Below are 14,750 nucleotides of genomic sequence, written 5' to 3'. Positions count from 1 at the left end.
ACTCAACGGGTTCAACTGAATGTCTGAAATTGAACTGCATGAAGATTCCCTTGACAGCAGTCGACCTGAAAGAGAAAAAAAAAAACACGTGTAGAAGAGAGCAGTTTATTGGTTCGCTCCGTTACAGAGCCCTCAGAGGAAAAACTCTCAATGCAATCTAATGTGAAATGCAACGACTAACAGAATTGACCTTGCATAGCTGTTTTGGGCCCGAGAGGTTCGCTGTATCGAGCTGGTCGCTGATGATGCTTCAGTCAGAGCTGAAACTGACGTGCAGCTGTAGGTCCAGAGAGTCTCATAAAAACTCATTCTTAAAGCTGAAGTGTGCAACTTTTGGATGTTAAAATATGCCCAGATTAATGTGCAGACACTGTGCAATACTGTGACACTTTCAAAACATTGATCGGTTTGTTTGAGAATCACATGGATTCAACCAATGAAGTGAGTTTGGGGGCGGGACTATCTGCATGTCCGGCCAATTGCAGGATGTTTAGGGAAACCTGTTTGAAAACAGTCATTGTTTTTGCAATTCAGTGTGGTGACAGAAAATAAGGAGTGATTAGTAGTGACGAAGCAACCAAAAGTCATTAATTTTCATTTAGAGCCAGCAATGAGTCACAGTGACCATTGGTAATGTGATTTGGGCATGTTTAGGATGCAATAAAGTTGACAACATTTATTTTATGCAAATAAGAATTGAACCAGTGAAGCTGAAGTGTGCAACTTTTGGATGTTAAAATATGCCCAGATTAATGTGCAGACACTGTGCAATACTGTGACACTTTCAAAACATTGATCGGTTTGTTTGAGAATCACATGGATTCAACCAATGAAGTGAGTTTGGGGGCGGGACTATCTGCATGTCCGGCCAATTGCAGGATGTTTAGGGAAACCTGTTTGAAAACAGTCATTGTTTTTGCAATTCAGTGTGGTGACAGAAAATAAGGAGTGATTAGTAGTGACGAAGCAACTAAAAGTCATTAATTTTCATTTAGAGCCAGCAATGAGTCACAGTGACCATTGGTAATGTGATTTGGGCATGTTTAGGATGTATGCTGTAAAAGAATCATGGAACTAGTCTTTTGGACGCATAATGCAATGAAAAAAAAAAAAAAAAAGCACATTCAAATAATTATGTGATTCACAATATCCTGCATTTTTGAGTGATGATGCAAATCTTTGCTTTAGAGTTTTGAATCCATTCATTGAAATGGACAGTTTGAAGAGATTCATGCAAAGGAATCAAACTTACACGTTGTTTTTGATACTGAAGAAGAATCATGATAGGAATCTTAAATGGACAAATTAATAGAATTGTGAGATTCACAATCTCAAGCATTTTTGAGCAATAATGCAAATGCATCTTTGTTTTAGAGACTTGAATTGATTCATTGATATGGACAGTCTGAAGAGATTCACAGAAATGAATCAAACTTAAATGCCGTTTTTGATTCTGAAGAATCATCATGAAACTACTCTGATGATGCAATCTTCATGAAACTTAATGAACAAATTACAAAAAGCGCATTAAAATAATTGTTTTACAATCACTGGAATTTTTGAGCAATGATGCAAATGCATCTTTGTTTTAGGATTTTTGAGTCGATTCATTGAAACGGACAATCTGAAGTGATCTATGGTAATGAATCAAACATAAATGCTGAAAGTCATTAATTTTCATTTAGAGCCAGCAATGAGTCACAGTGACCATTGGTAATGTGATTTGGGCATGTTTAGGATGTAATAAAGTTGACAACATTTATTTTATGCAAATAAGAAGTGAACCAGTGAACCAGGGTTATTACAGTTAACTAATTATAAAACCATAAAAAAAACTATTTAGTAATCAATTTAGTTTGACATGATGTAATAAAACAACTAAAACGTAAATAAAAACTGATAAAACTATATATATAATAATAAAAATGGCTAATAATGGCAAAAGCACAGGCCATATATATATTGAGTTATATATTTGAGCCATATATATATATATAATTTTTTTATATTTATATATATAAAACAAAAAGCGCATTAAAATAATTGTTTTACAATCACTGGAATTTTTGAGCAATGATGCAAATGCATCTTTGTTTTAGGATTTTTGAATCGATTCATTGAAACGGACAATCTGAAGTGATCTATGGTAATGAATCAAACATAAATGCTGTTTTTGATGAAACTACTCTGATGATGCAATCTTTTCTAGTTTGACAAAAAAAAAAGTGCATTAAAATAATTGCATGATTCAGAATCTTCGGCATTTTTAAAAGATGAAAAAAATGCTTTCTATGGTAATGAATCAAACATAAATGCTGTTTTTGATGAAACTACTCTGATGATGCAATCTTTTCTAGTTTGACTTAAAAAAAAGTGCATTAAAATAATTGCATGATTCAGAATCTTCGGCATTTTTAAAAGATGAAAAAAATGCTTTTTTGTTTTAGGGTTTTGAATCGATTCATTAAAGCGTACAGTTTGAAGTGAGTTATGAAAATGGATCAAACTTAAATGCTGTTTTTGATATTGAACAATCATTATCAAACTAGACTAAAAAAAAAAAAAAACACACATTTATATAATTTTTGATTCACAATCTCCAGCAAAATCATTGCAAAAATATAATGAATATTCAATATATAATCGCCCAGCCCTAGTGGCCATCCGGTGTCAGTGCAAGTGTGTGTTTTTCCACTCTCGTGATACTGGTCTTTGAAACATGGCATGTCGTGCACAACACCGAGGCTCACAATGCAGTTGAAGCATAAAAAAAAAAAATACAAGTTTAAGTTTAAAATCATGTAAAACAATCCTGCCCTGCCGATGACATCATTCAACTTCCTGTTCAAACCAAAGGATTCTGTACAACACATTTCAGGAAGGATCCTCCTGTCAGGTTTGTAAATACCTCAGTCCTCGCTCTGCCTTGAAATAATAAAGAAAAAACCATAGCACAAAATTGGACTCGAAACTAGATAGAACAAAATATCACGGGCGGGGAGAGAAAACGAAATAAAGAAGACCGCAAACGCTTTGGCAGAAGAGACGGGGAAAGGAATACACAATGAAAGGATGAAAGAAAAGATAAATTACAGGTGAGACGTGAAGAAAAGTGGTTTTCTCTTTCGCTCAGCATGGCCCGCCATCATACGGCACTCCTCCCATAGATTCGGGGCTGCAAGTTATTCGTTTTTTCCTCACAGAGGAAAGAAGCAAAGAAAAAAGGTGATCTTCTCATGAAAGTCACGTTTCACTGATTGTCCACGGAAAATTGCGCCGGCTTCCACCCGCCGAGGAGAGCGGGAAGCCTCAGCTCAGAGATATACAATCACAGCATATATGTATATATATATATATGAAGAGATCCTTTAAAGGAAAGGAGCTGAGAATCCATGTCAGGACCCGTGAGGTTGAATCCGTGTTTCAGGTGTGTGTGTGTGTGTGTGTGTGTGTGATGGTAAATACTACTCCAGGTTGGTCTGTCCGTCGTCTTGCGTGGTGACGTGCTCCTGCAGGCATCTCTTGCGTATGACGGGCAGCGGATGAGCCTCTGTGTTAAACACCCAGTCCTCCAGCGGCAGCAGGTCGTCGTCCGAGAACAGCAGGTACAGGTATCTGCGATCGCATACGGACGGGGTTAACAAAACTCACAAAAGTGTCAAAATATCAGCCTAAAAGCACAGCATTGCAATGCCAGTCTGCTTTGACACCGCATACTTTTCTACTAGACTAAACTGAATGTGAACGGATGCTGTCAAACTCCAAGAAATATATAAAAAGCACCATTTTGTCAATAAACTGTTCCATTAAAAAAAAAAAAAACGTATATATATAAATATATTAGTGGCTGTTATTTCATGTCAAGGTCAAACTTTACTTTGACATGAAATAACAGTAATAGTAAAAAAAAACAAAAAAAAACGTATATTTCTGAAATGGAACAGTTTATTGAATATAGAAACTATATATATATATATGTGTGTGTGTGTGTTTTAGTATCATATTGGATACATCAGGCTTTTATGGTTTTATGGCTCATATAGTATGAAGTAGTGAGAATATGGAGGATAAAACAGCTCAATTTTATCTGGGTTATTATAAGTAACTAAAACTGAAACTGAAACCATAAAAACTAAACTTTTGTTACTTGAAATAAAATAAACATTTACTAAAATAAAATAGAATAGAAAAAATACTTTTTTCAGCTAGTTGCAAAGGCAATATTTGTCATTTTAATTTAAAAACTTGATGTACTGAAATAACTCAAACTAAAAATGAAATAAAAATTAATAAAAAAATTGACCAAAAAAAGAAAAACCGCGACAACAAATTACAAAAAACACCCAACAAAATTATTAAAAATATAAAATTAAACAAAATATAAAAATGCAAACTGATATTAATAAAATATTCCTAAAATATTATTTAAAAAAATATTATATTATAATATTATAACATTAATACAAACATTAATAGTTTCTCAATGATAGTAAAATAACACTGAATTTTGTTCAGAGGCCCAAACTGAGCAGAAATATGCAATTTGGAGCAGATGCTGATATTTATATGGACAAAAAGTAAGATGAAATTCTGATGCTTGTAATGTAAATCAGTGAGATCTTTATAACAGTATAGAAGATACTTACATAAAATGATATAAATATCATTCATCACTCTGTATCTCCAATAATATGTCTTAGTGAAATGAGATTTAAATGCTTAGTTTGATGATCTAAACATACAATGCAATACAATGACGATTGAGAGATGAAGAAATAAACGTTCCTCAAAAGCCTGATGATCATATTTGAGACACTGATTTTTCTAAAAAATCATGTCTGGATAATCAAGTAAAGTTGCTTCAGTCCAGTAAATGTTTTACTAACAATATTTACTAACAATATCAAAGTTATTCTTACATTTACTTTATAAAAAACAGCAGAAAGACACGTGAAGCACGAGCTGAAGCTGGACGTTTGTACAATCACACTAAAAGAGCTTTTACTTGATGAATCAGACGACAGAAGGCATGGAGCTTGATCATGCTGATCATTTAGAGGTCTTAGAAATCTGAGTATCAAATATGAAAAAACAGGCTTTGTAGGGATAAAAGAAGTAAAGGAAGTCAATGGAAGGTATTAAATGGCTCAGATAATATGAAATGCAGCGCAAAAGTGATGTGACATGTGGCCAAGTATGGTGACCCATACTCGGAATTAGTGCTCTGCATTTATCCCATCCAAAGTGCACACACACAGAGCAGTGAACACACACACACCGTGAACACACACCCGGAGCAGTGGGCAGCCATTTTTGTTTGCTGCGGCGCCCGGCGAGCAGTTGGGGGTTCGGTGCCTTGCTCAAGGGCACCTCAGTCGTGGTATTGAAGGTGGAAGAGAGCGCTGTACATTCACTCCCCCCACCTACAATCCCTGCACGAGACTCGAACTCGCAACCTTTGGGTTACGAGTCCGACTCTCTAACCATTAGGCCACGACTTCCCCAAAGTCTTATGTTGTGGGGTTTTTGTGCCTTTTGGTTCTTGAAAGGAAGAAACGCCAAAAAGTATCATTAAAATCAAATTCATCTTTTTATTTCATCTTGCTTTGATCATCATGATTGTTCCTCCTGATGTTCTGCATTATGTGTAGAGCAGAATGCTACCGTGACTCATTATTAAACCTACAGATGCCAGATTCAGGAAGGTGCAGGAACAGGAACATGATAGTGAACTTACTTGAGAGTCTCGGACAGGAAGAAGCTCTGCTGCATGTTGTCGTGACTGACTGTGGAGGCGTACACGTCTCTGATCCCTGAGAAACCCGCGTCTACACGACAGTGCTTCTCTAACGCCTGTGAAAACATTTAATCACAATGTTTATAATTCTACTGTGCCAAGAAACAATATAGGTCATGTGACACTTCGTTATACAGTACCAGTAATCTTACATCAGTAGTTCTCAACAGCAAAGTTATTACAAATAATATAAAGCAACTAACTATATAATCATGCATGGCTAGGATGATAAAACATGAGGAGAAAAGTCATTCTAATTTTTCATACTTTTCAAATATTTAAATTTAATGCATTTTATGCATTTGGCAGACACTTTGACAGATTATCCAAAGCAACATTGCATTCATACTTTTATTCATTGAGCATGCTTTAAATTGATCAAAAATGAAAGTAAAGATATTTATAATGTTACAAATGATTCTCAATTTCAAATAAATGCTGTTCTTTTGAACTTTCTATTCATCTGTGAATCCTGAAAAATCTAATGTATCACAGTTTCCACAAAAATATTCAGCAGCACAACTGTTTTCAACATTGATAATAATCAGAAATGTTCCTTGAGCAGCAAATCAGCATATTAGAATGATTTCTGAAGATCATGTGACACTGAAGACTGGAGTAATGATGCTGAAAATACAGCTTTGCATCACAGAAATAAATGACAGTTTACAATATATTCACATAGAAAACAGCGATTTTAGATTATGATAATATTTCACAATTTTACAGGTTTTTTTTGAAAAAAAATACTTGAAGCAGAAGCGACCTGTTTGGTACAGTTTCTTGCTGGCAGAAGATACAAGCGATTTGTGAGACATCCTTTAAAACAGGAGAGCTGCTATTTCCGTCACTTAAAAGTTAGCTAGAAGATTAACCACTAAATTTGAGCGCTGAATAAAAGAAGAGCTGACATGGCAAATCAATGATGTATTAACCTCAAACAAAGGTAGACACCTAGACTATAATTAGGACTGTCTCGTGAGTTTGGTTTGGAGATGTATTTGACAAATCCATTTGCGTTCTCCTCCACCTCCTGCAGCCAGTAATTAACATGTCAGTCTGTTGGAGGAGAGCAGCACTTTAACATTGGCTTTATTTTAATGTAAGAGTCACAGCCGAGCGTTCAGTTACCAGAGCTAATGTGAGGAAGAGCCGCGAAAAACACCACAGATCCTCAACCGCACACTGCTTCATCAGATACACTGCAGAAACTTCCAGATCTGTCTGTCTGTCTGTCCGTCTATCTATCTATCTATCTATGTTTATCTGTCCATCTGTCTATCTGTCTATCTGTCTATCTATCTGTTCGTCCGTCCATCCATCCATCCATCTATCTATCTATCTATCTATCTATCTATCTATCTATCTATCTATCTATCTATCTATGTTTATCTGTCCATCCGTCTATCTGTCTATCTATCTATCTATCTATCTATCTATCTATACGTTCGTCTGTCCATCCATCCATCCATCTATCTAAGCCACTTATCATTTAAACTAATAGGAACTGTGCAGCATCACTCCATTGCATCTGAATCGACTCTTTAAAATGCTGAAAATGCATTCAAATACATGCTAAAATAAGATAAGAATCATTAATACCATTACAGTATTTATTAATCATTTGAATTTGTTTTTATTTTTATATTTTCCTTTTTAATTTTAGTTTAAGTTTTAGTCATTTTGTTGTGTTTGTGTCATTTTTATATTTTTTGTTAAAATTTTCCCTCAATTTTACAAATTTTAGTACTTAAAATAATGAAAATTAAAAATGTTAATTTAAATAATTTGAATTTTGTTTTTATATTTTCTGTTTTTATTCTAATTTTAGTTTACATTTAAGTAATTTTGTTTTTTCTTGTTGTTGTTGTTTTTTTATTTCTATTTACTTTTTATTTCCATTTTAGTTTTTGTAATTTTAGTACTTCAGTTAAACGAAAAGTATGTTGCATTTGCAACTAAATGAAATAAGATTTTTGTTTCATTTCATTTCAGTTATTTTTGTTTGTATTTATTTTTGTATTAAATTCATATTCATATTTCTATTTACATTTTATTTATTTTTATTTATGTTGTAATAATTTTAGTATTTAAACTAAATACAAATTTGAAACATTTGCTTGGAAACTAACAGAAATAAAAAAAGTTTGTTTTTATTTATTTATTTTATTTATTTCCGTTAATGCTTAGAACAATAAAAAAAATTATAGATTTAGTTTTAGTTAACGATAACAATGCTATGTCCTACAATTTATATTATTAAACTTAATTTACATATTAAGGAGACAGTACAAAGTATAACAATGATTTGATTTAAATTCATGTCACAGTGTTGTTATTGTCAACTAAAATAATAAAAATAATAATATATGTATGTATGTATGTTAGATGAAAGACTTAAAATTTCATTAAAAAAATTTAATGAAAATTAGAAATGTTTAATTGCAAACTAACTGAAATAAGTTTAATTTGAACTAACAATACTAAAATGTAAAAATAAATTCAAGCTATATAGAAATAAAAATATAATAATATAGAAATAAAAAATAATACAAATTGCAAAAGCATATAAATTTACTAAAACTAAACTGAAAATATAATAATAAAAGCTAATATAAATGGTCACACTTTAGTTTAAGGACTAATTCTGACTATATTAACTATGCCTTTTGCCTCAAACTCCTAATGTGTTGCTTATTAATAGTTAGTAAGGTAGTTGTTAAAGGGGTGGTTGATTGCGATTTCACTAAACAGCCAATATGCTAGAAATATGCATGCTAATAAACAACTAGTTAATAGGGAGAATTGGTCCTTAAAATACAGTGTTACCATATTAATAAATGATGTAACAGTATATAAATAATGTTAAAATAACACTGATCAAACGGAAGGGTGCTGCAGTTTAGTTGGTAAGTGATTTGACTCTTATAAAATAGCTGAAAGGCAGCTTCCCCAGAAACATCCCTTTGTCTTATCTTTCTCCTCATGCTTCGCTGGATAATCACAGCCTCAGACTGTTGCTTTCTCAGACAACAGAAGCAAACAGATGAGATGAAGCCTAACCTGCTTCAGAGCGCACAGTTCTTCACAGCGCTCTCATCAGGAGAATCCAAATGCTACAGATTTAGCAAACATCATGTTTGATCTCGTCTCTACATTTCTGACCTCACGTCTCTCTTAAAATAAAATCCAGAGCCGATGAACAATAGATGAATGAAACCTGCTGAGAACATGTCGGGTCAGATTTTATACCAAAATCAAAAGAGACAAATGAGGAATTATATATAGCATTATATATAACAAGAAAATGAAGCACAGATATTTTCACCCCCAAATTCTCATTTCCAATTCCAATTTCCGTATGAAAACAGTATTATAATTTAAATATTATTTCAATTTTGACGTATTTATACTTCATAGTATTTGTTGCACCATAACTAAACCTTAAAAATAAAGTAATGCTATATAGAAATGTAAGAAAAAAGTTTATAAAAATGACAAAAGCACATAACAAACTTACGAAAACTTAAACTAAACTGAAAATATAACCCAAGCTATATACATTGTGTATATATATATATATATATATATATAAACACTAAAAATGACAAAACACAACAAAATTACTAAAAATCTAAAAATAAAAGCATTAAAAAACTATAATGGTATCTCATAAAATAACACTGTCGTTTCATTATGTATGGATTACATTATCTACTGCAGTAGAAAAATTTACTGTATTAAAATAATGTGAATCTAATTTGAAAATAATGTGAATTAATTATGGTGAAAATTTGATGAGAAAAAATATTATATAATCGTAATGGTCCTAAAAACAGGATCATTTTTAATGCAGAATATCATTTCTTAATTTATTCCTTTTGATTTTGTAGTTAAATATGATCATGAGATTTATTTATATCTTCTTTTTTATTTTTATGCATCTGTATATGTGGCGTTGCACTTCAAGTCTATGGTATTTCAAAACTGTCTTATGTTTTTCTTTTATTAACATATTATTTTCATTATAATATGCCCCACGGTGTCGTGAAGCTGAAAAAAGCTGTTATATTAAACACGTTTGGAGAAACATCATGCTATAAATCGAGAAGTGTCATATCAGTGTTGACAATAAACGCTTCCCCGTGGGAAAGTTTCTCTCACCGTAACAGACCGATAATCACCAAAAAACCACCATACTACACTTGAACACACAGCTGCGCTGCGGAAAATACTGTTCCAGGCTGAAGTGGCATAATATTGCTAAAGAGACGGGGGATTGAGACAAAACAAAACAAAATCAGTATGCAAATTAAAATGTTTATTCAGACGAGAGTGTTTCTCCCGGACCGGGGCTGCTTGTAATTTTAGATTTTAGGGGCATAATGGGATACATTTGGGTTTGTTATGTTATGTTCTGCTTTGAAAGCATTGTGTTTTCATAAAGTTTGCTGGCGGTCATTGTGCACACAAACTACACACACGCTGTGTGTTTATGACCTCAGGTCTCTCCACGCTGTAAAAACACAAAGCTCAAAGCATCTGTTCAGCGGCGACTTTGTTTTATCTGCTAGTATTTACACCAGCTGAGCAATCAGCATGAGGGAGATTAAAGACTAACTAGTGCTTTTTCACTGCTTATAACCAGGGGTTAAATTGGGACTTGTTATGGGGGGGGCACATGTACATACACTGCCTACAAAATCTTACATCAACTGACAAACTGTAAAATATAACAAGTTGAGAGAGCTTGAATTAGTAAGAACGAGAATGGTGTAAAAAGGAAAATATGGCCTATATTGTACGAGGATAGTCCACTGATTAGAGCCCTATGAAATCCATTACTTGAAATAAAATAATCGTTAACTGAAGTAAAATAAAATATTAACAACAACAAGAAAAAACAAAATTACTTAAATGTAAACTAAAATTAGAATAAAAACAGAAAATATAAAAACAAAATTCAAATTATTTAAATTAACATTTTTAATTTTCATTATTTTAAGTACTAAAATTTGTAAAATTGAGGGAAAATTTTAACAAAAAATATAAAAATTACACAAACACAACAAAATGACTAAAACTTAAACTAAAATTAAAAAGGAAAATATAAAAATAAAAACAAATTCAAATGATTAATAAATACTGTAATGGTATTAATGATTCTTATCTTATTTTAGCATGTATTTGAATGCATTTTCAGCATTTTAAAGAGTCGATTCAGATGCAATGGAGTGATGCTGCACAGTTCCTATTAGTTTAAATGATAAGTGGCTTATCCTACACTAACTAACGCTGTGTTACTGTGTGAAATGTGACCCTGGAGCACAAACCAGTCGCCGATGCCAATCATCCCGCCGGAGAAACAGGCCAGATGCCCCATCTTATGGTCCAGGATGCCACCCCGCCACTCAGCCACGTACGTCAATCCACCCGGAGACTTCTGCACCAGGTTCGTCTCGATGGCCTGCAAACGCACAGGGAAAAAATCACTCTGATCAATGCAATGCGGCTGGAAAAAAACTGGTGTCGGATTTACTGTGAAACTATTTTCACTCAGAAATTGCTAACATATTTCACAAATAATTACAAAGAAACAGCAAGTAACACACTGAATTAAATTTGAATTTGTGAAGGAGAAAGACTTACAGTATTTTCGTGTAAAACATACTTTGTTTTATTTACAACTTCAAAAAAATAATCCGTTTTTCTGGAGTCAAATCACTTAATCACTGTAATATACTATACTGTATATTATATACTGTAAACATTTATATACTGTAATATTTATCAATATTTTAAATTAGCTGGCTGAGATTTTCAGTTTAGTTTTAGTAATTTAGCAAAAACAAACAAACAAGCAAACAAATACGTTTTTTGTAATTTTATGTGCTTTTGCCGTTTTTATTAGTTATTCATATTTCTATACAGCTTTGGTTTATTTTTATTACAGTTTTACTAATTTTAGTACTTCAACATACGTTGCTAAGGCAACATTTCTAATTTTCATTTGTTGTTTTTTTAAGCTTAAGTTTTTCCATTTAATATATTTTATTTTATTCTAGCTTCAATTAATGATTTTTAAACAAGTTTTAATAAAAATTGAATTTTTAGAAAGACAGAAATAGTATTTTCTTATAAATCATACTTTTTGATGTATTTACAACTTTAATAATAATAAAAAAAAATTCACTTACTAACTAAACTGCAACACCCTGCATTTAACATTATTTATATACTGTTATAGTATTATTAATATTTTAAATTAACTTTTATTATTAGATTCAGTTTGAGTAATTTTAGTACTTCAACTTATTTTAGTTAGTTGCCAAGCAAAGTTTTTCATCTAATATATTTTATTTTATTAGCTTCAATTCACTTTTTTTTTTTAGTTTTCATAAAATAGAAATTCTGAATATTTATATACTGTTATAGTATTATTAATATTTTAAATTAACTTTTATTATTAGATTCAGTTTGAGTAATTTTAGTACTTCAACTTATTTTAGTTAGTTGCCAAGCAAAGTTTTTCATCTAATATATTTTATTTTATTAGCTTCAATTCACTTTTTTTTTTAGTTTTCATAAAATAGAAATTCTGAAGAAACACTGAAATAGTATTTTGTTGTAAAACATACTTCTTGTTTTACTTACAACTTCAAAAAATAATCTTTTTTGTAAGTCAAATCACTTACTAAACTGTAACCCCCTCTTGTTTAACATTATTTATACATTATTTGTACACTTTTAAAGTATTAAATAATATTTTAAATTAGCTTTTATTATTATATTTTCAATTTAGTTTAAGTTTGTTTGTTTGTAAGTTTTTGCCATTTTTTTTCAGATTTCTATATAGCTCTAATTTTATTTTTATTTCTGCTTTAGTAATTTTAGCACTTCAACATATTTATTTTAGCTAGTTGCCCAGGCAACAATTATAATTTAAGTTTAGGTTTTTCATCTAATATTTATATTTATATTTAATTTCATTCCAGATTTACATCAATTAACGAAAACAATGTTTTTTAATAGTTTTAATCAAATATAAATTTTGAAGTAGAAATACAAATGTTTTTTTTTTCTTGTAAATCATACTTTTTGATTTATTTACAACTTCAAAAAATAATCTTTCTTGTAAGAGACAAATCATTTACTAACTAAACTGCAACACCCTCCATTTAACATTATTTGTATACCGTTATATTATTTATTACAATTTTAAATTAGCTTTTATTTACATTTTTTTCAATTTAGTGTAATTTTTAGTAATTTTATCATGTGCTTTTGCAATTTTTCTAATTAATTACTTTTAGTTTTAGTAATTCAATTTTAGTAATTTTAGCACTTTAACTTATTATTTTAGTAAGCTGCCAAGGCAACATTTCAATTTTCATTAAATTTTTCTATTTTATTTCAGCTTTACTTCAATTAATTAATACTTTTTAATAAATTAATTAATACTTTTTAAAAATTTCTAAAGAGACATTTTGAAGTGCAAAGACTGACATTTTTTTATTTTTTGTAAAACATACTTTGTTTTATTTTCAACTTCAAAAAAAATGATCCTTTACAGTGTAGTGGTGAATTTCAGCTACCAGCTCTTTCTGAAAAGCATATTTGAGTGATGGAGCATTAGATTTTCATGCACGCTGAAGATAATGCAGCTATTAATCGCAGCCGAACGCGCTTGCTATGAGAAACAGAAGGATGGACGTGTTTTGTGCGAGAGTGAAGAAACATCCATTCGATTTGTAAAGTGCTTTGAAATCAAGGCGACGCTGGATTTCAATAAAGCACATATAAAAGCAGGACGGTGTGCACACATTGCTGTAGAAGTCGACGTTTATGCATGGAATGTTTTATGTATAATATAAGACAGTGTGCAGCGTGGAGAATTGAAGTCAAGCCTCACTGAGATTCTATCGGGATTTTGAGACGTGAAGGTGTATAAATCTGCCAAAGACTTTACGAGAAAACATCTCAGAGTCAGAGTCTCTTCTCCTGCGTTTTTATGGTTTCAGCTCTTTAGAGAAGCAGAAAACAGCGTAAGCCATCATGACGATCAATAGCGAATGACTCATCGTTTGCTTTTGCTCTGTGAGCCCACACAAAACTCGTTCAGATGCTTTTTCTTTGCTTGCATCACCAGTTTTCTGCATTTTTGCATCATCAAATGAAAACAACCCACTTAAAGTCAACGTGAAATCAGAATCAGAGCAAATGCATGACTATCGAGACAAACATCAAACATTATATGGGCTGCAAACATTTCACATCAACTTATTAACTCACTCACACTAATCAAAAGTATTGCACAAAGGACTGGATATTTGATAACATGTTTGATGTTTTAAAATTAGGCTGATGAAACTGGCCTCTTCTGATTATAAATGTAATTAATATCTTGGCAGATCTCATTCTTCAAGGGAAACATTGTGTAATGAAAACGCTAATATGCTAATTAAGTGAGAATAAGTGAGAAAGTGTTCGCTCTCTCTGTTATATTTCTCCCCTCGGATCATTATGAGCGCGAGGTGAATCTAATCTTAAACTAATCTAATCAAGCTTAAATTAAAGCGTGCAATCTATTTTACACGCTTACCGCCGGTACAGACTCTCATTTCTATTTCTTAATTTTTTACTGAACATACTGAAGACCAGAAATAGCATGTGCAACTAAATTGCAAGAAAATTAAATAGCACAAGCATACAATAAATAGTGTTTTGGCGATGTTTGCGAACCTCCATGGCGCTGTAGTACATCTTCTGGGCCTCCTGATCCGTCTTCTCTGACATCAGGTAGGATTTGATCAGGTACTCGTAGAAACTGTCCCCAAGACCACCGATAGACACGTGATCTGAGAAAACCAGAGGGAAACCATGTCTACAACTAACTCTGAATCACACACATCACATTAACCACAAGAAAACATGTGCAGGACCTATTTGACCT

At 31.9% G+C, this 14,750-nt stretch overlaps 1 protein-coding gene across 1 annotated transcript in view; it reads right to left on the bottom strand.

Annotated features, from left to right (window-relative positions):
- Positions 1-2,718: 2,718 nt before the first annotated feature.
- LOC107729795 (mannosyl-oligosaccharide 1,2-alpha-mannosidase IC-like) overlaps positions 2,719-14,750 on the bottom strand; it is a 120,748-nt gene continuing 108,716 nt past the window's right edge. The window contains exons 8-11 of the mRNA XM_016540498.1: positions 14,540-14,655; positions 11,131-11,264; positions 5,738-5,860; positions 2,719-3,615 (exon numbers count right to left, since the gene is read on the bottom strand). Coding sequence (XP_016395984.1) covers positions 3,465-3,615; positions 5,738-5,860; positions 11,131-11,264; positions 14,540-14,655 — 524 coding nt within the window. The 3' untranslated portion in view covers positions 2,719-3,464. The remainder of the gene's footprint in view (positions 3,616-5,737; positions 5,861-11,130; positions 11,265-14,539; positions 14,656-14,750) is intronic.

The sequence above is a fragment of the Sinocyclocheilus rhinocerous genome, unplaced genomic scaffold, assembly GCF_001515625.1.
Source record: "Sinocyclocheilus rhinocerous isolate Xijiao unplaced genomic scaffold, SAMN03320098_v1.1 scaffold1510, whole genome shotgun sequence".
Taxonomy (NCBI): Eukaryota; Metazoa; Chordata; class Actinopteri; order Cypriniformes; family Cyprinidae; genus Sinocyclocheilus; species Sinocyclocheilus rhinocerous.
The sequence above is the reverse complement of the archived record's forward strand: the minus strand, read 5'-3'. Positions and strand labels throughout refer to the sequence as shown.